This window comes from Hemitrygon akajei, chromosome 1, assembly GCF_048418815.1.
Source record: "Hemitrygon akajei chromosome 1, sHemAka1.3, whole genome shotgun sequence".
NCBI lineage: Eukaryota > Metazoa > Chordata > Chondrichthyes > Myliobatiformes > Dasyatidae > Hemitrygon > Hemitrygon akajei.
The window spans coordinates 90678789-90700457 of NC_133124.1; the positions used below are offsets into that span (position 1 = coordinate 90678789).

General features: G+C 39.9%; 1 protein-coding gene across 1 annotated transcript in view; it reads right to left on the reverse strand.

Moving 5' to 3' along the window:
• Positions 1 to 408: 408 nt before the first annotated feature.
• Positions 409 to 21669, reverse strand: part of gpr20 (G protein-coupled receptor 20) — a 39786-nt gene continuing 18525 nt past the window's right edge. Inside the window, exon 2 of the mRNA XM_073047956.1 lies at positions 409 to 7142. Within this exon, the coding sequence (XP_072904057.1) occupies positions 6116 to 7123 (1008 nt within the window). The 5' untranslated portion in view covers positions 7124 to 7142 and the 3' untranslated portion in view covers positions 409 to 6115. The remainder of the gene's footprint in view (positions 7143 to 21669) is intronic.

The following is a 21669-nucleotide window of genomic DNA, read 5'->3' on the forward strand; positions in this document are numbered from 1 at the left end:
GTCTGTCAGTGAATTCCTGGGAGCCTGATTTCAGGCCTCCACTTATCACCTCCCAGCTTCTTACTTCATCCACCCCTCCCCCACCCACATGGCTTCACCTCTCATCTTCAAGCTTGTCATCCTCCCTCTAAACCCATTTTTTAATTCTGGCTTCTTCCTTTCCAGTCCTGATGAAGGGTCTTGGCCTAAATGTCAATTGTTTATTCCTTTCCATAGATGCTGTCAGAACTGTTGAGTTCCTGCAGCATTTTTTTGTGCTTTGCTCTGAAATTGGACGACTGCTATCTTACAGCATTACTTCATAACCTCTTTCAGGTTTTCCCCATAGAGCATGTTCCTGCATTTCCTTTTGACATTCCCAGACACAGGCATCATCAGTTTTTAAATTAATACTTCAGAAAGAAATAGTAACATTATATAAAATATAACTTTATTAATTCAATTGTAAATTAGCATGTGTATACATTATAGCAATAGCATAGCATCTCCTCAAAATATACAATATATTTTACATCAATGGCTGTTTCCTCTTGGAGTATGAAATGAAGTGCTTGTGAAGTGTGTATGGAGTTCTGCCATCAAGTAATACATCAGAATCATAATGTGAGAAATTCAGACAGTTACTTAAATAAAACGTTTACATAATCCTCTTACAGCATAAAATTTGTTACATGTGCATTGGTGGTATTCATTTAAAGAGTGTTCTGGCATGGACATCACATTAAGAAAAGTTGCTGAATTTAGTAATGGTATGGGCGCCATCCTTTATATGTCACACACTTGAACAAGTACAATAGGGGATCAATACTTGATTTGTACAGAAAGCTACACAGTAAATTGCAGAGCACCTACAGTAGTTTAAATTGAATATATTCTTGCTATACTTGGAACAGCATCTTAATTGATGTTTTACAAGCTTACATATTTCAAGTATTTGAAAGTTTAGACATTTTCTTGCCAATTTAAAAATGAGTAATTGCTTTTGTTTCTTAACATTTTAAAGGGTCATGCGCATATTCTACAATGTACAAAATTCAACAAATGCAATTCTGATAAACGCAAATTTATTACACATTGCCTTATGCATTTGAAACAAGTAAAAGTTTTCACAATATATTTATTCTATGTCCAACTTGCTTAGTCTAAATTTTGGGATGATGTTAAGATGTCTTTTCTTTACTAATGCTATCTGACTTTCTAGGGCTTGTTGCCTCAGAGTTTTGGTATTTTCCTTCATTCCAAATACCTACGCTATAGTACTTGAATGTAGTACTTGTTATTGTCTACTTCTCCCAGCTTCAGATGCCGCCAGCTTCTTGGAACATGTTAACCTCACTTTGTCATATTGTGAGATTGCTGATTGTAAAATCTCCTTCTCACTCCAAGAAGACCAGATAATGGTTTGAAGAAATTAAACTGGTAATAATATTGGTGCCTTCAATCTTAGGCAGTTGAAAGTTTAAGGAACCTCTTGTCTTTTAGGCTAATAAAAAGTCTGAAGTTTAAAGATGATGAGGAGTATGTTGTAAATTGCCATTTTAATAGTTATCCAAGGACTTTGAGGTCCAAGCAACATTATACCCTATGAAGTCATCAGTAATTATTATTATTTTATCACTAGTTTCATTTACTCTAATTTCTAAATGGACTTCGACCCATTCATTACTGAGAACATCTTGGGGCAGAATATTAATAGTGTAATAGTGTCATAAAATGTGATTATATTAACAAGCCGTCTGTTTGGACACATGGACATAAAGCAAGATCTTTCATTGTTTTGTTAGTTTTCATGGAGCTACTTAACCTGTCTCTAAATAACTGTTCCTAGATCTGGCAATCTTTCCTTTACCAAAATGCACAAAACAGATCTTAAACATGTTTCAATTTGTGATTTCACCCTAGTCGGCTCATCAGCATCTTTTAATTTTTGTTACTTTGATAAGGATAAAGACTGACATTTATTACCCAACCCTATTGTCCTCAGGAAGGTGACAGTCAGCGATATTCTTGAACTTCTGCAGTTCTTTTACTGAAGGTACTCCTACAATGCTGTTGGGTGGGGAGCTGCACGATTGAGACCAAGTGACATTGAAAGAGGAATAATACATCACTACACTGAGGGAAACTGCAGATGGTGGCATTTCTGCTGCCCTTCTCTTTTATCAATTATCTCTCCACTCCATCTGCCAAAAGTGGAACTTCCTGGTGACCCAACATTTTAATTACAATCCCATTCCCATTCCAGCATGTCAGTCCATGGCCTTCTCTTCTGCCATGGTGAGGGCTTCCTCAGGGTGGAGGAACAACATCTTTTATTCTATCCGGGTAGCCTCCAACCTGATGGCATGAATATCGATTTCTCCTTCCAGTAAAATAAATTTCCCTGCCCCTCCTTTTTTATTCCCCACCTTGGGCTCCTACCTCTTCTCACCTGCCTATCACCTCCCCCTGGTGTCCCTACTCTTTCCCTTTGTCCTATGATCCACTCTCCTCTCCTATAAGATTCCTTCATCTCCAGCTCTTTACCTTTCCCACCCACCTGGCTTCACCTATCACCTTCTAGCTATCCTTCTTCCCCTCCCTTCATCTTTTTGTTCTAGCACCTTCCCCTTTCCTTTCCAGCCCGAAGAAGGGTTCTGGCCCAAAATGTCAACTGTTTGTTTATTTCCATGAATGCTGCATGACCTGCAGAGTTCCTCCATCATTTTGTGTGTGTTGCTATCAATTAGCTCTTGTTGAATTGGGAGGTACTGTATGAGGATTTGTGCAGGGTGCAGTGTAGCCATGGTTTGCTGATGGAGAAAGGAATCAATGTTTAGGGGTGGTAGATACAATCCCAATAAGTGGAATGTTCTGTCCTAAATGGTACCAAACTTCCTGGGAAGAGAGTATGTTATCTTACTCTTGGTTTGTGAATTAGGATGATGGAAAGGTTCTAGGAAGCCAGGAGATGAATCAATCTCCTTCAGGATACTTTCTTTATCACTCACTTTTGTAGCCTGAGTTTTTATGTTGGTTGAGTTAAGTTTTGTCAAATGATAATCCCCAGAGTGGTGGGCCAATTGGCAGTGGCTTGTTGTTGAATGTTAATTGGTCTTGGAAGAAGCAATAAATGGTAATTAGTAAATTATCCTCACATGTACTGAGGGAAATGAAAAGCTGAGTTTGCCCATCTTCCAGGCAGATCTTTCTCTATTTAAGTACATTTCAGATTCACCGAAGTGATAAAGTAACAACAAGATTTAAATAACGTGATGGATTATTTTAATGTAACATTAATTTGTTTGCATTCTCTGATGGTGGAGATTAAAGAATTATCTGATTGAGGTGTTTAAATTGTGTAAAGGACTTAGTCCAGTTGCTATTTCCTCTAATGGGCAAATCAAATAATAAATAAACTTTGAATTAGGAGCAGGAGAGAAATTGTTTTGTGACAGCACATTTAGAAGCTGAAAGCTATAAATGGTCTAAATGTTTCAGAAGAGCTTATAAACTCAGAGGAGGTCTGAGCTTCATTTATATTGAGCAAGGGGATAAAAGATTATCCAGCAATGGCAGCTATGTAGAGTTGAGTTAGACATCAGCAGTGATCTATCTGAATGGGGAATCAGGCTATTCCTGTTCTAATAAATTCTTATCTGTGATTTGTATTAGTGATTATTTTAACTCATTAGTCAGTTAATACATTGCTTTGTAGCCTCATTCTGGTAAGATGGCGGTGTGCTCAATTGTTGCAGCATCTGTGGGGTCAACCAAAGGTGTTATTGTCTTTATTAAACCTATTTTTTACAATTGCAAGACCCTGCTGGACATAATGAACATAAAGTACTGCAGGTGTACACCATCCGTGAGTTATTAATTGGCAGAGAAACTGAAGGAGCTGGACTTGGTGTAGATCGTGCCACTGCTTGTGTCAGAGAGGCATCGGTACGTGAAGGAGGTGTGCAGTCTAGCAGCCAGTGATTATCTCAGTCATTTTTCTTGTCGTTGCAAGACCCTGTTGGACATTATTAATGTGGAATGCTGCAAGTCTGATTCATTGATTTATTGGCAGACGGCAGAGGAATAGTGTGGCCTTAGTCATAGCCAAGACTAGGCCTTGAGCCATGGTGTTGCCTGTTTACAGCCACCCAGGAGAGAGGTGTCAGAGTCAGTGTAGCGTGGCATCCAAGCTGGAGTTGGTGCTGCCCCTGGTGTTCGCTCGGCAGAAGACAAGTAGTGTTGCATTCGGTTGCAGATTGCAGCAACATTCATGGTCTCAGGGTCTTGCTCTATTTTTTTTTGGGTGTGATTGTATGTGCTTGTTACCTTATGTGCCCTGTGATGGTACTGTATTTTGCATCTTGTCCCCAGAGTAATGCTGTGTCATTTGGCTGTATTCATGGGTATTTATGTATGGGTGAATGACAATTAAACCTGAACTTGATAGGTGAACCATTTTAGAAATTAGAATGCATAAAAGTAATGTTAAATATTGAAAATTCAAAACAAGTACTTTACATGCACTTGTTAAGGTTGGATCCTTATCTTGACAGCAAATATCTGGTTATCTGTGATAGTGGGGGGGGGGGAGAGAGAGAGAGATAAAGAAAGAATTGGTGGTAGTGATAAAAGGTCTGTGGAAGCAAGAGACAATGTTTAATCTTTCAGATTAATTTGCAAAATATTCGCCTACCCAGATTAGGTCTGGGATACACAGGCCAAATGCATAGACGTGGTAGACATGCTGAGAAAAGACGTGTTGATCCAAGTATCATCAATAGACTAGACAAGTTCAGTTGCCAATTGGCCGTGCTTCCAGTTCAAATCCTTTCTATCACCCTTACATAGAATCAGTATGTAGCTGAGAGATGGGCCATGGCATAGATTAGGGGACTTCAATGATATAGTGCTGAAGGGAGAGAGATTCATTGATTATGACCAGATGTAATTTCTGGTGATAAATATCTACACTATTTGTATATCATTTGATTTGATCTCCCTGCATCTGGATCAAATTACAATGAAGATGAGAAATATTAATGGTTTTGTTGGGAACATGAGTGAAGAAGGGATTGATCAGACTGATAAGTCCTGAAGAGCTTTTTCTCTAAGCCATATTTGAGAACCTCTTTGTGGATTTGTGGTGTCCAGTAAACCCAACAAAAGGTTCCAAAAGTTTAATTTTAAAAGCAGGGCTGAATTTTTTGTACTGGAATTGCTGTAATCTCAAATAAAAACTAAAATGATGCACAAACTTGTGACAGTGTTTAGAAATGTATACTGATTCCTTTCTCAGTCTTTCACTCACCACTCCACTAAACCACCCTCAAACATTCAAAATCAGGCCACGATAACCACAATAACCATTTATGTTTTCTCTGAGGGATATAGAGATCCACTTACATATCATGAAGTCCCACCACTCACCAGAAAACAAACTACCCTGTGCCAACTTCAGAGTCATTTAAATGCAGTTATTGATCTTTCCCAATATGCAATATAGCCCTTTCATTATAGTACACATCAGAAACACCAGGCTCAGAAAATGGAGATCTGAATGTGTCAGTCTTCATCTTGTCTACTCAATGACAACTCCAGTGGCTACATTGCAATGAGGTTAATAAATTAGGAAATTTTACAAAATATATTCAACGCATCACAAGAAGTGAGGCAATAAGAATGGGAACATGGAACAGACAGGTATATAAATACTGCTGATTTATCTCTGAAAAAGTCTGTTTTTACAAGGAGAACAAAGGTTTTTCCATTGCATTTGGCTGAAGCCCAAGGACTTTTCTCCTGTATTATAAAATAATGAAGCAAACATTGTGACTTTGTTTCTCTTTTCTTTGCCAGCCAATGCCATATAGTCTTACAACTAATGGAACGTAACCTAAACTGAAGAAAGCATGTCTGTCATCATTGTCTAGTAAAGAAGACCATGAATAAATTTCACCTTAACTGTACAAAATGTTGTATTATGAACATCAAGACATGAAATTAAACAAGCCCCAAAGTAAAAAAAACTTATAACACGTTAAAGTCCCCATCTTCGTATCTGAATCGATGCTTCATGTTCTGTTTATTGTCCACTGTTCAGTACACAGTCATTCCTTGTCACGTTTGCACACACTTACTTCACCGAGGTTACCTTGGAGCTTTTCTGCATGCTGATTTTATCTCCGCTGATTTGTTCAGGGTCAGTCTTGACAAAGATGCTCCTCATAGTGGATTGGAAGTTGTTAGTGACAAAGCAATAGACAATTGGGTCCAAACAGCTGTTGAGGCTACTGAGGGTCACCGTGACGTGGTATACGATTAGGCTGGTATGCAGCGGGATATCAGGTTTGATGTAGATCACAACCTGACGAACATGAAAGGGTGTGAAGCATATCATGAAAATAACTAGGACAGTGATTAGAAGCTGGACAGCTCTCATACGTCTTTCTCTGCTCTGCTGCATTAAGTTTGGTTTGGCAAGGGCGCTCATGATCCTAATGGTGAAGACTGTGATGATTAGTAAAGGCAGAAAATACTCAAATACAGTCAGAGCAAAGAGCTTAGACAGACAACAAGCAGCGTACTTGATTGCGGTGGAAAGGATAGAGTAGGTGACAATAATGGCAAAGAGCCAAATAAAGACGCAAATCCCTTTGGCGTAGTGGGGGTTCCTCCACTTGCGTGATGCTTCAACCTGGACGATGGCAAGGTATCTGTCTACACAGATACAGGTTAGGAAGAGAATGCTGCAGTACATGTTCACAAAGTAGCTGAAAATGTGTACAAATGAGCAGGTCAAGCATTTGCCGCCACTGCAATACATTATTATCCTGGTCGGTAAGGAGAAACCCACCATCAAATCTGTGATCACCAGGTTTATGGTGTAGATGACTGATGTTGTTTTAGTCTTGGTACGAAAGCAGAAAACATACAATGCCACACTGTTGAGGACAATGCCAACTACAAATATGAGAACATTAATTATCATCAGGGCGAGCCACAGACTGTAGTAATCATTGTAGAGAGCTTCATCGAGATGTGCGAGTTTATGTAGGTAGGGCTCCTTATGGGTATGACTTCCATTGCTGTGGCCACTTGTTGATATGTTGGCAAGAATTTGCTCAACTGTTGTAGTCTGCATAGCTGAACTTTCGGTTGACCTGCAACAAGACAAAAATAATATTAATGAAATCAGTAATTAATTATAATGAGCTGCCAGAGGAAGTGGTTGAGGGATGTACATTTAGCAACATTTCAAAGACCCTTGGATAGATGAATAGGAAAGGTATGCAGGTAAATGGATCTAGCTAGATGGCATTTTGGTTGGTGTGACTGGACTAAGCCTATTGGCCTGCTTCTGTGCTGTATTGCACCATGACTTTATGACAACAACTGCAGTTACCCATGTAAATCAAAGCAAAATGGGCAATTTTGATGACTACAAAAGACAGGTTGTCTGTCCATTGGAGCAATTAGCCCTTTCTAAATATTGAACTATGTGGTCAGTTCCCAGTTTCGCAGTATTCTACCCAACTGGCAAAGTTCAAAATTGCCCTCAAAGGCCTCTTAATGCATTCCATGGTTTTGGTCCCCAGTGGTAGTTTCTGTCTAGGCTAGTTTTGCTGTCTTTCCTAATTACATTTGAACTAACTGGCTTGACAGCAATTAAAAAAACGATTACATTGCTTTATCTTTGGGGTTTTATTTAGGCCATGTTAGGGAGTAGCAAACCACAGGTAGAGGGAGTATAAAGTAGAGTACTGATTTCATTCATATGAACAATAACCAGCTTTCAAATTACTTTAATAGACTGTGATTAATTTTGACAACTGCACAAACAAATACCACTGCTTGTGAAGGCAGTGGGCTGCTGACTCAGTGGCAGAAGCCATTTAAGAGATGTGCATTACAAACTAATAATACTTGATCTCTTAATAGATCTCAGCATAGAAGTAATCTGTTAAGTACTGCGACAAAATATTGGCCCATTGTACAGAGAGTAGAGCTAGGTCTGAATCACATTCAACCCCAGTCATGACGATAGCTGCGACACCCAATTAGAAGTGAGACATCTTGTGCTTTGCACCTTTTTTGCACCACTGTATGACAGACAGATGGACAAAAAAAAACAGATAAAAAGGAGCCCCATGTCTCCAACCCTGGAATGAGATTATGAGGATTGCAAAATGTCTATTTTATCAATTGCCACTTCAAATTTGGTCAAAGTCATATTTGCTCTGTTAATCAATACTTGTAGGATTTGTTGACTCATTGAGTTAACCCTCACAACATTGTTGTTAAAGGAGGGTATTTTGGATGCCTGGGCTTTGATCTCGGACGTTTATAGAATATAAGGCAGGGTAGTGTAGCGGTTAGCATGATGCTACTTCATATTGGGGTATCGGAGTTCAATTCTGACATCATCTGTACATGCTCCCTTTTGAATGCCTCGGTGTGCCCCACATGCTCCAGTTTCCTTCCCTTGTCCAGAAGTTTACCGGTCAGTAGGTTAATTGGTCATTGCAAATTGCCCTGTGATTAGGCTGGGGTTAATTCGGGAGTTGCTGGGCAGTGCAGGCTGAAAGGTTGGAAGTGCCTACTCCATGCTGCATCTCATTAAATAAATGATATCGACATGCACCTTTCTGACTCATCAAATATATTTGTATAAGCTTTTCAGTTATCATCTGCTTCCTTTGTGAGTTCCGTGGAATTATTTCTCTGCACTAAAAACACCGAGGTAAACTATTGCAGCTGTGTGTAATCACCTGTTATTTTTTTTATTTTTAAGATGTATATAAACTGGATATACCCTGAGATTGGGTAAAGTATTCAAACAAGTCTCCAAGTGTACTTGCTTGTGCAGAATGAAGAACAGTTACATCTACAGTTCACAGTTCCAGCATCGACAAACCAAACCAGGCGAAAATGCCAATCACAAACAAGAGAAAATCTGCAGATGTTGGAAATCCAAGTAACAGACACAAAATGCTGGAGGAACTCATCAAATCAGGCAACATCTGTGGAAATTCAGTGAGTGGGCAGGCTGTGACAGAGACAAATTCAAATGTGCGGACATCCTCGTTGGACCCAAGGAAGTAGGATCAGACAAATAAACATCTGAAGGATCCCCCAAGCAAAAAGCAGATATGAACACTAGGAATCACTAAAAGTTGATGAATAGATACAAAGATAATGCAAAAAGGCAGTGGAGAGTGGCCACTATTAAGAATGTACTGAATTTAGGATACTGTTGTATAAACCTCTAGTGAGTTTCCATCTGGAATCTTGCATTCAGTTTTGAGCACTGGGCTTTAGGGAGGATACTTTGGTCTTGGAGTGCATACAGAGTAAGTGTCGAGATATGGAACTGGTTACACAAATTAATCTTGCATTTTTTTGATGTAGAAAATTGAACGGGGATTTATTTGGGAAGATGATTAAAAAGTTTAATACAGTTGATTAATTTTTCTTCTAATGGGCTTATGGAGCAAAGTGGGGAGATGGAGTTAAGACTCAGATCAGCCATGGGTTAAACGAGTGGTGATAAAACTGGAAGTGGCTGAATGACCTACTTTTGTTTGTATGTTCCACTAAATTCCTTTGATTTACAATAGTTTCCTAAGTTCTAATAATCTAACTAAAATCAACCTGCTAAATGTGTCTTTGGCAAATTCCCATATTTGTGTAACTTTTTTTTAGGTGTGACTATAACTGTAAGTCAGTTTTATATATTTTTTTATATTGATTCAAGCTGGGAGATTGTTGTTCCAGCAAGATTAGGTTCACAGTATTCTCCTATCAATGCATGATAGGGTGGTTATTAGACATTCCGTACCTGGACTGCTTGCTGGGAGTTGATAGGCGTTATGGTCTGCTAGTGACTGGCAATGCATGAAGAATCAAACCTTGGAAGCAGCAATGATTTTTAACTAGGCTTGCTGATCTTTTAAATTGGCCTTTGCCTTGCACTAAATGCAAGACAGCTTGTAGCTACGGTCAATATGTGCAGCAGAGCGAAGAAACGCTCTGGCATTAGCAATTTTTATAACATGGCGTAACAAATGCTCAAGATCACTTTGATACTCGGGTGCTTTGGATTGCCAATCAGATTTTAATTTGCCACAGTCAAAGCTTAGTTTTGTTTCTTTTGGATTGAAAAGTTTTGTACATATCAGAATCCCAGATCTTCCTTAAAAGGAAATTTGATTTTCTTTGTTGAATTTGCAGTACCATAGCAACTAAATGGTACAGTCTGTCAGAATCCATTGCTTCTGTTTACAATGTGTCTGCCTGCAGTAAATTCTCCCAGAGAAGATAGAGTTGTAGAAAGTGACAGCTAAGCAAAATCCAAGAGCTAAGATCCTTCAAATACAGGACTCTATAGTTCATTAAGTGAATATATCTTTTCTTATGGTGCCAAGACTTGCAGAGCAGACCTATAAATCTTATTTGTACTAAGTTTGTTAAAGTCAGCCGAAGCATCAGTTGGAAAGTTTAAAAGAGTCTCAGGAGCAACCTATAAAATTCATTTTTGTTAGCAAGATTATTCCATGAAGCATGGAGGAAACTGGCACTTGTGCACGTTGCTCCAGACTAGTCAGTACTTCAAAGGTAATAGGGTTCAAAATAACTTCAGGATTTCAGGTGTTTCTAGAGGTATAGAGCTGCAGAATTTCTCCAGACCTTTCACTGTTTCCAGTAGTAATTAGCTACAGAATTTTGCTGGAACATTTGCATGTCTCAGAAATATTAGGATGCAGAATTACCTTGAAGAATATTGAAACAGAGTAAAGCTGGAGCAGCATCTAATTTCTCAGAGGGCATACAGCTAGTCTTAGTTCTTCATTTACTTATGTAAAGGTGCCTTAAACTTATTTTAGGAAGGGTGTGTTTTTGTGCCGTTATGCCAGTCAATGGGTTGAAGATCGGGCAACATTATGATTGGACTTGTTGCACCTAATGCACATTCACCAAACAGAGCAAAAATAGCTCATTAAAACAGCACCATTATCACTCTATGTACAGAATCTACTTGAAAAATTCAGCAACGATTAGCAGAAATGTTATCTGATAAAAACAGAATAATTAAAAAAAAAGCTGGTGCAGTATAGCTACTGACAATTGATGTATGTAAAATCATTTCCTGTTCTCAATGGTGCTAATAGTAGTATGTTCTCCAGGTGTGACTGACCGGAGGATTAGTCAGCCATTGCTGGGCATGTTGGTGTGAGCATTAGTAACCACTTTTTGGTGGCCAGCAAGGATGTCTGAGAAATTGCTCAATTTAATTTCAGGTAAGATACCTTTCAGGTTTGCTGAAAGTTGGTCCAAAAATATTGTCCTTTTTGCATACAAATAAAACCATGTTAAGGAGCATTTTCTATCCAGGAGGAATGATAATTAGTGCAGAACAAACTATGTAATAAATGAGATACATTTTAGGACCCAGGACTATCTCTTCAAAGGTATAACTCTTACACAATAGTTACATCTCTCTTCGGAGTATTTCTATTTGCAGTTAGTAAAACTTGACATCGACTAAAAGAACAAGTTGTGAAAATAATTATGCATTAAAACTACTATTTAATTCCCAAGAAAATAAACTTAAACATTTGAGATCATGACTGAATGTGCATGCATTGGTCTTTCAAAATTGTTACATATGTTCAAATGGGACAATATGGCTAACACTCCTGCCTCTGAATCTGAATTTTGTGAATATATGTTTCACCTCAATATTTGGGCTTATACCTCAGGCTGATATTTCAGTGCAATACTGAGCAAATAGTTATTGTCAGAAATCCTTCCCCTTGTCCAGAAACACCCATTTCCTTTTGGTAAGGGTAGGAGTATTGGTGTATGGAGTGCAAGTAAAGGTTCTTTTAGGTGTCACTAAACCTGATTAGAGAATTATATAAAATGTTATTGCATCATTCACCAAGATACTCTCTTCAGTTACCCGATGAGGTAACTGTAGCCTTTGGCCAGGAGCAGATGTTGTCAGGCGGTGCCCAATCTTCATAGAGTGTTTCAACCCTTAACCACTACACTCTCCAGCTGGTGGGTCAACAGTGGTGGTCAAGTCCCTGCCCATCTGCTCCTGACTTCCAGCTCAACTCCCCTCATGTGCTCCATATCCAGCAAGAGGCTTTTTCTGCTTCCTCCCCCATCCTGCGAGCTGCTTGGTTCTTGCTCTTTTCATCAGGCCCAACACAGGCAGTAACCTCCAGGCGGACCTTGCTGGGGACCCTCTACAGCCGATCTCCACAGGGAATATCCACGTCTGCCACCTTTTGTCCCTGCATTCCTGGATTAAGGACTGGTACTTCAGGGCCTTCCTCCCGTGATCCTTCTCGCATACTTCCCGTCATGGTACCGTGAGCTCCATCAGGATAATTTTCTTGTCTTCAGTGGACCACGGTATGATGTCTGGTTGAAGTGTGGTTTTCACCACCTCCGGGAACTGCAGCTTCCTCCCCACATTGACCCTCATCTCCCATGATTTGACAGTTTGCAGCAGATTAGATTTAGGCCTTTCTGATATGACTGGCCTGGCCCTCTCCTTGATGGAAATTGCTGCCCAGTTTGCCTCTCTGCCAGCTGGTCTCTTTTTATGCCTCTCCCATTCCAGTGTGTCAGCAAGGGACAGCAGGACCTTGTTGTGGTGCCACCTATACTGTCCTCATGTTAAAGCTGTTTTGATTCCTGACAGCATGTGTGCCAATGAACCCCAGTGACCACAAAGCTTACAGTTAGTGTCATCTCTCAGCCCCCATGGGTGCAACTGTGATGATGTAGGGAAAATGTCATACATGGACTGCAGGGGGAATGAAATGCGGTAGGGTCCAGTCTCCAAAGCTCTGCCCAAGTGATCTTGTACTTGGGAAGATCCTATTTTGTCCAGGTACCCTGTGTGGTAAACCATGTCTGGACACGCCCCTCTGCTGACTGCTCCTGTGGCTCCTCCCACAGACCCCTGTATTAAGGCGATTGGGGCACTGCTCCTCCCTCAGTCTTCGACATGTCCTGCTCCCTTTTCACTGTTAATAAAAGTCTATCGTTCACTTCCATTCTCCTAGAGTTATTGATGGTGCATCACCCTGTGACCCCAACTCCACTGCTTTCCATAACTGCCTTTTGTCCTCGTGGCTCCATACCTCTGCCTGGATCATGTCATGCCTATCCCTTGCACTTGCACTCCCTCATCTCTGGAAGAGTTCAGAGCTGAGGCCTTGCCATCCCAGGCATGGGTTGCCGATGATATTTCTCAATTGCAGTGACCTCACAGCTGGTCTATGGCCATGTTGGCGTTCCATTTTCGGCCCGATCTTTTATGACTCTTGTTTGACTTATTGTCTTGGCATTGGAGCCCCTCAGTGTTAACACAACTCTACACTTTGCCACCTTGAACTCCTCTACTACCGATGACAATGGGAACTGTAGCTGGCCTGACTTTATGTAGAGCCCCACTGAAGAAAATCTTTGGGGGGGGGGGGGGTGGAATCTCCAGCCACCTCCGCAGGTGCTTGTTGACTTTCCCCTCAATACAAATACAAATAAGGCTGGTAAATTAGAACAAAATAACTGTAATACCAAAAACCAGTCTTTATTGTTTTCAACAGTGGTTATTGCCATTCAGAAACATTAGGACACAAGAAAATGGGAGCAGGGATAGTGCACCAGGTCCCTCAAGCCTGTCCTTCCATTCCGTATGGCTACGGCTGATGTATGTTGGCCTAAACACCTTGTCCATGTTTGTTCTTATTGCCACGTTAGCATAGCGGCTAGTGTGAAGCTATCACAGCTTGGGCTGTTCGGCACTTCCAGCACCGTTCTGTAGGGAGTCTGTGTATGTCCTCTCCGTGGGACGCATGGGTTTTCCCTGGGTACTCCTGTTTCCTCCCACGGTCTAAAGACGTACTAGTTTGTAAATTGTCCTGTGAGTAGGTTCGGGTTAATTGGGGATGTACGGTTTCTGAGGTGGCATGGCTCTGTGGTGAACTACATATACCTGTCTGGACACGCTCCCCCCCCCTGCTGACTGCTCCTGTGGCTCCTCCCACAGACCCCGGTATAAAGGTGATTGGACGCACAGCCCTGGCCTCAGTCTCTAGGATGTTGTGTGGTGGTCACTTGCTGCTTGTTCTTTCTTCCAGCCAATAAAAGCCTATATCTCGCCTCACATCTCCGAGAGTTATTGATGGTGCATCAGGCTCAAAGGGCAGAAGTGCAGTATTGCAAAATAAAAAAGTAAATAAAAATAAATAAAATGTCGATTTATCCACACCCTAAACAATGATTCCTGCCTTTCTAGTGATTTAGCCTCCCCTCCATTACCCTCTGGAACAGATAATCTCAGTGATTCACTACGTATAGAATGCTTTTGCATTCTTTAATCCTACTTGCCAAGGAGTTTTCATGGCACATCCTGTTTTTTAAAATTCTCTTCTTGAGTTCTTTTCTGTTTTTTTAAAATATATTCCTCAGGGGCTGTGTTTGATTTTAGCTTCCTAAACCTTACATATGCATCCTTTAACTTCTTGACTAAATTCACCACCTCTCTCTACATCCAGGTTCCTTTACCTTGACATCGTTGTCCTTCAGGGTGTGTTGTATTTGTTAGTTGTGGCAGGATAACCACTGACGTTATTAGTCGGACTGAATGGCTGTTGGTGTACTGTAAGTTAGAGGTTCAACAGCACCAATTTTTTGGAAAGTATTAAAGCTACAATGATTTAGTTGCTTCTAATTTGGTAAGCCAGTAACATACGTCTATGAAACTCAACAGTCAATGACTCCCTTGTGGGATCATTCTATTTCAGCATTTAGTTTGATTCCAGTGAGGAATTCAGGAGAATGTTCTCAGCTAAAAGTAATGAAATAGAACATTGAATTTATAGACATGGTGAATAACATAGGCACATTTAAGCAAAGTGAAATGAGCACACAAGGAAAAAGAATATACACGGATCTGGGATGAGATTAAATAAAGACGAAGCAGGGTGGAGATATGTCTCCACCAAAGGAGGTGTTAGGCGCTCGTTCTCTCTGCTAGCCTGCAGGTCACCCTTGGGCAAGATGCAGCACCTGCTTCGTCCCACCAGTCAGGGTCACATGAAGCCACAGGAGCAGGTGGTGGATGGTTATATGAGCAGCTCGTGCATATCACAAGTCCTGGTTATGCGACCACTGATGCTAGGTGGACAGTCTCTGCAGAGTATTAATAATAGCTGGGGCCACTGCCTTGTAAAGACACTGTGCAGAAGAAGGCAATTCTATGGAAAAATTTGCCAAGAACAATCATGGTCATGGAAAGACCATGATCACCCACGACATACAACATGGTACATAACGATTGAACAAGAGGAAGCAATTGTAGAGTATAAGGTCTGGCATGGATTCACGGAGTAAATTATTTTATAGCCCTTCGTAATTGTATGATTGTATGTTGTAAATCAAAGTACAGCGACATTCTGATAATCAGCTCTGCCACCGTTCAGAAATCCCAATGGTCTGGCTCACAGGGTTTTCATTCTGGCACTGTCTTTAAGCTCCCAGGAGTCCCTTTTCCCACATTCACCAAGTTCGCTGGAATGTCACTTATACATCTGTGTAACATCTAAAAAAAGTGTGTTGCAGTATTAATAGGAGAAACTTTGAATAGTTCAGAAAGTTTTCTAATCTGCTATCACTAAAGTCCTGATAGAGCTTTACTGTAGTTGTTCAGAGTGACTGCAATTAATTGAGTCTTGTATTGAATCTAAATTAAGTAAATAAGCTGAATAACCTGCCTAATTCGATTGACTCAATCAAATGAATTTTAAGTTGTTGAAGAAGGTGATACATTTCAACTGCTAAGTGTATATCCTGATTGTGTTTGATTCGGCCTGAGCATGGGTTCACTGTCACTGGTGGCTTCCTTTTCTTTGAAACAAAATGAAGAATTAGCAAGGTCTTTATAACTAAGCGGATTCTCACAAGCCAGAGGAGGCTCTGAGTGACAATTAGGTCATAATTTGAATAGTTGATAAATGTCTTCGATGGGGACATTTATCAAATATTCAAAATAAATTATAAAAATATACTTATTCTACACTTAGCTTTTTTTAAGTGGTTGTTGGCTCCATTCAAATGATTAGTACATCAGCCAGTTCTGGTGAGAAACTGAAGGGATGGATGTGAACTGGGAGGCTGAATGTGTTGACATTTGACCTCTAGGTTTGGCCAAATATAAATGGAAGTCTGACAAGTGGAACAGCTGAGTCATAACAGCTAGTGGCTGGTGGTTCCGTCATGGGCTCTCAGTTGGGTTACTTCAGCCCTATCAGTTTATAATCATTGCAAGTGAACAAACAATAGTTACCCTGTAGTCTCCAGTAAGTTGACGGAAATTCGTGGGGACTTATTTAGATTTTTTAAACTCCATTTCCTACATAAACACAGTCCACTATCTTTTGCTGCTCATTTGGGATGTAGTCTTTGTGGGGAAAACAAGCAGAGCCCTAGTAAAATTGAGGCTCCAGATTAGCTGACAGGGATCTGTGGATCTCTCAATGTGTTTACAAATGCACACTGAGATTGTCCTGTGAATTAATATACTGGAGCCTGCTTACATTGCAGGAAACTGGCAAAACAAGCATTAAGTGGAAATGACGGCTGTTTTAAAATTGTTTGTATTTTGTTAATCCCTGAGATTAATTAGGCTAACATTCTCAGGAGGATTTGGGCCTAATCTGAAAATAATTTTTCATTCTTTTCCATATTTTGAATGTATTGTACTTAATTTCCAACTGAACAGCCCCAGTTGATCAATTATCTGAGATCTGATGATGTTGTGCTTGAATTGGTTATTCAGGAATTTGCCAACAGATTTTACCATCTTTTTCTGTGAGGAAATGCACGTTAAAATATTGGCCACTAATGTAAGCTATTAGAAGAGAATTCCCACATCAACCAATTCATTACAATTATTTTCCTCTCTATAGATTATTTGTCTTATTAATGCATTGATTGTTTAAATAAAGGAAATTTGTAGTGAGCTATTAATGTCCCTACACAGCTGTTGCTGCTCATTTCAGTTTCGTTAGGGGTACATGTTATGCTTCACAGGACAATAACAAATAAGTTATCAGCTATTACTGGCTATTTTTATTTTATCTGTTTCACTCCACATAGAAGTAATGTTGCTTCCTTTGGAATGAAAGAGGGAAAAATTCTTCATCAAAGCAAACTTTGACTTGACTGTCCAACATTATTGCATTTTAAAATGATTACTTCAGATATATCATTAATTGTCTTCATCTGTTCTGTTCTTTTTCAAAGTAAGTGTCTCTAAGATAGTGTTGAGTGGTTCAAAAGGTCAATGATGCTTGAGGAATAAATATTCGTAGAAATAGTTGGAGGCTACTCAAAATCATGGCCTGGATTGTAAAGGGTTCTGCTGGCAGTCCTGTGAGGAACTGTGACTATTTAACAATAAAAATGAAAGCTAGTTAACGGGTGCTTGGTAATTGGCATGGATTTGGTAAATGGAAGGGCCTGTTTCAGTGCTGTATATTTCTAAGTTACAACTCGTGTGCAAATGCAAATTCACAACCTTTTTCACCAATCACTGCTGGTGACTTTCTGGAAGCTGTTCTCCATGTGGAGCCCCCCAATGAAGCAGGAGATTGCAGGAATTTCACAGCCTTTACAATAACGAGTCTGGGTGCTTATCTCGGAGGATCTAACTCTCCGTTTACTAGAATGGAAATGTTATAGTTGTATGCTAAAAAGGGTACGAGTAAGCTATATTTTAAAATTTGTTTGCAGCAATGTTTTTATTTATTTAAAATTATTATTTTAATGTTCTTGGGTGCTTTTGGGACTCCCAGAAGCTTTGAGAAACCCAGTTGGGGACATGGACTTGGAAATAGAATTGGTTTATTATTGTCACACGTACCAAGATACAGTGGAAAGATTATTGCCTGCTGTCATGCATACTATTCATACAGATCAAATTATTAACACTGTATCAAACCAGAACAAAGTAAAACATTAACAGAATGCAGAATAAAGTATAGCAGCAATAAAGGAAGCAAAGAGCAGGTAAACAATAAGGTACAAGATAATAATGAGATAGAGGGTGAGGTCAAGAGACCATCTTTATACTGGGGAAACAGTTAATATGTAATGGTTTTATAACAGTGGATTAGAAGCTGAACTTAAGCCTGGTCAATTTGGACTAGATCTTCTTCTGGTCTCCCATGAAACCTGATTGCTACACACAAAACCCTGTCACTTCTCAAGGTCTTGGTGCTTAGTTGCAGCCAGCAAGATTGGTTTTCAGATGTGTAGAAGGGAGGCATGTGATATTGATGCAATGCCATAACACAAATGTACTGTTTGTGGCTAAGAGAGCCCAAATGGAAAGGGTGCCACCAATCCCTCAGAGATAATTGTGCGTGACACAAAGGATTACATAGCTCGCACTGAATATTATTCTTCCTGATCATTATGGGGTCTTATGCCATGAAGACCATGAACTCTGCAGGGTGCATCCTTCAGCTTTCTCATTTTGTGCCATGTCCTCATGTTCATGAGAGTGAAAATTTATAGAGATACCTACTCCTCTTGTTCTTATCAAATCTCTAACACCAGAAAGAAAAGAAAAGGAAGTTATTCGTACTTTCTACTCCTGCTCTCCTTTTCCATGATCATTTAATGCAGCATCTGAAAGTCACAGTTTATCTTCCGTCCCTTTAAGAAGTGCAGATTACTCTTCGAAGGTGGAACAGCTTCATGTTCATTTTTTCTCCCAGTTTCTTGCTAATGAAACATACAAGATTATTAAGGGACTGGACATGCTGGAGGCAGGAAGCATGTTCCCGCTGATGGGTGAGTCCAGAACTAGAGGCCACAGTTTAAGAATAAGGGGTAGGACCTTTAGAACAGAGATGCAGAAAAACTTTTTCACCCATAGAGTGGTGGATATGTGGAATGCTCTGCCCCAGAAGGCAGTGGAGGCCAAGTCTCTGGATGCATTCAAGAGAGAATTAGATAGAGCTCTTATAGATAGCGGGGTCAAGGGATATGGGGAGAGGGCAGGAACAGGGTACTGATTGTGTATGATCAGCCATAATCACAGTGAATGGCGGTGCTGGTTAGAAGGGCCGAATGGCCTACTCCTGCACCTACTGTCTATTGTCTAATGGACTAGGCATTCCAAAACCTTTCAGAGCTAATTAAGTACTTTTAAAGTGTTACTCTCTCTGTCTTGTACAGTGACATGCCAACATTTACACACAACAATATTTTGTAATCCAATGTCCAGAAAAGCTATTAGTAATGCTGGTTGAGAGACAAATGTTGATGAGGTCAGCACAAATATGCCCCTCCTTAGAATAATGTCATGGGATCTTTTTATCCTGGGAAGCAATTTAGCCCATTGTGTCCATTAAATTTGGAAATCAGATTCTCAGCCTAATTCAGCAATAGCTTGGCAGCTTTGGTTCTTCAATTTTTATTTGTTTATTAACTGGGATCCAGGAATTCCCACCATGTATAGTCCACTTCCATTCTCCCTTGTTAGGCCAATCAGGAGTCAACCACACTGGTTGGCCTGGAGTTACCAATAGGCCGGACCAACTAAAAGTGGTAGATTACATCTGCTGATTAAGTTTTTAAAATCTATGTTTTCAGATTTTGACATCTCTGCAAAGGGTAATTTGTCCTCCCTACTCGCTCTAAGCATCTCATAGATCTATATATGGTCCAATTAAATCTCTTCTTAGTGCCCCGGTTCCAAAGAATAAAACCCAACTTATACAGTATATTTTGCAGCTAAAATTTTCCAGTTCTGGCAATGTTCTTTGAACACTTTTCTGTACTTGCTCTAGTTCAATCCAACTTTTACAGTAATACTGAAGTCAATTTGTGCCATTGTATACAAATCAAGTATTAATTCTCAGGACTATTTTATACATCAGGTAATAAAGGAAAACATTCGCATGATATTTAATCACCTATCTAACCTGTGAGTTCTGCTTAAGAAATCAGAGAGTCATACAAAAATACAGCACAGGAGCAGGTCCTTCAGTCCATCTGGTCTATGTTGAACCATTTAAACTGCTTACATCCATCAAAATGCACCCAGACCATACCCCTACCATCCATGCACATATCCAAACTTCTCTTAAACATTGAAATCGAGCTCACATGCACCACTTGCAGTGGCAGCTTGTTCCACACTCTCATTGGACATACAATATATACCAAAGTCCCTCTATGCTAACATAGGACACGGAGCAGTATAGCATAGAAAAAGGCCCTTCAACTCATGATATCTGTGCCAAACATGATGCCAATTTAAATTAATCTCATTTGCTTGCACCTATCTTATATTAATATTTCTTATACTTTGCTATTGTATCTGCTTTTTCACTTTCTGGAAACACATTTTCTCACACCCCTCACACACTCTGTGTAAAAAGTCTTGCCTCATAAATCTCCTTTAACTTTCCGTCTCTCACCTTAAAACTATAAAGTTTTTGACATTTAATATTTGAAATCTCAAGTATTTGAAAGGTATTTGACAGTTCTGCCTTGGGTAAAAGTCTGGGATTATCTGTCCTATCAATGCCTCTCATTACTTTATATGCTTTATCAGGTTGCTCCATCCAAATTTGCCCAACCTCACCTATTGTTAATACTTTCTAATCCACGAAACCTCCTGCAGAACCTGACCTGCTTCATCTCTAAAGACCCCATATCCTTCCTGTAAATGTAAAGACCAGAACTGCACACAATACTCCAAATGTGGCCTAATCAAAGTTTTATACATCAGCTAAATGACTTGTTGACTTTTACATTAAACATCCTGAGTGATGAAGGCAAGTACGTTATGCCTTTTTCATCACACTACCCTATCTGCTTGTGTGGGAGCTTTGGCAGGCACCTCAATTCTCCTAAGGGTCCTGCCATTTATTTTCCTCTTGTATTTGACTTCTCAAACTGCAACTCCTCACCCTTTTCTGGATTAAATGCCAACTGCCATTTCTCAGCCAAAATTTCCAACTCATTCTTTCCTGCTAAATCCTTTGACAACCTCTCTCGCTGTCCACTACACCACTAATTTTTTGTATCATCTGTAAATTTACTAATCAGCCCACCTACATTTTTGTCCATGTCATTTATATATAGAGGTCCTAGCACTGATCCTTGTGGAGCACTACTAGTCACAATGATCCAATCAGGATAACACCCCTTCACCCTACTCACCATCTTCTTTGACAAAGCTAATTTTGGATCCAAACTATCAATTCTCCATAGATGCCATGTGCTTTAATTTTCTGTATGAATGTACCATGAATGGCATTGTTAAGTTCTTATTCATGTCATCCACTACCCTACCTTCATACAACACAGAAAAAATGCTGGAGGAACTCAGCAGGCTAGGCAGCATCTATGGAAAAGAGTAAATGGTCCACAAACAAGAGAATATCTGCAGATGCTGGAAATCCAAGCAATGCACACAAAGTGCTGGAAGAACTCATAGAAACTGCCTGGCCTACCTTCATTAGTGTTTTTGTCACCTCCTTAAAACACAATGAAGTTTGTAAGATAACTATCCCTGATAAGTCTATACTTTTTCAGATGTGAGTAAATCCTTTGCCCAAGAATCTCCTACCACCGATCACCAGTCCA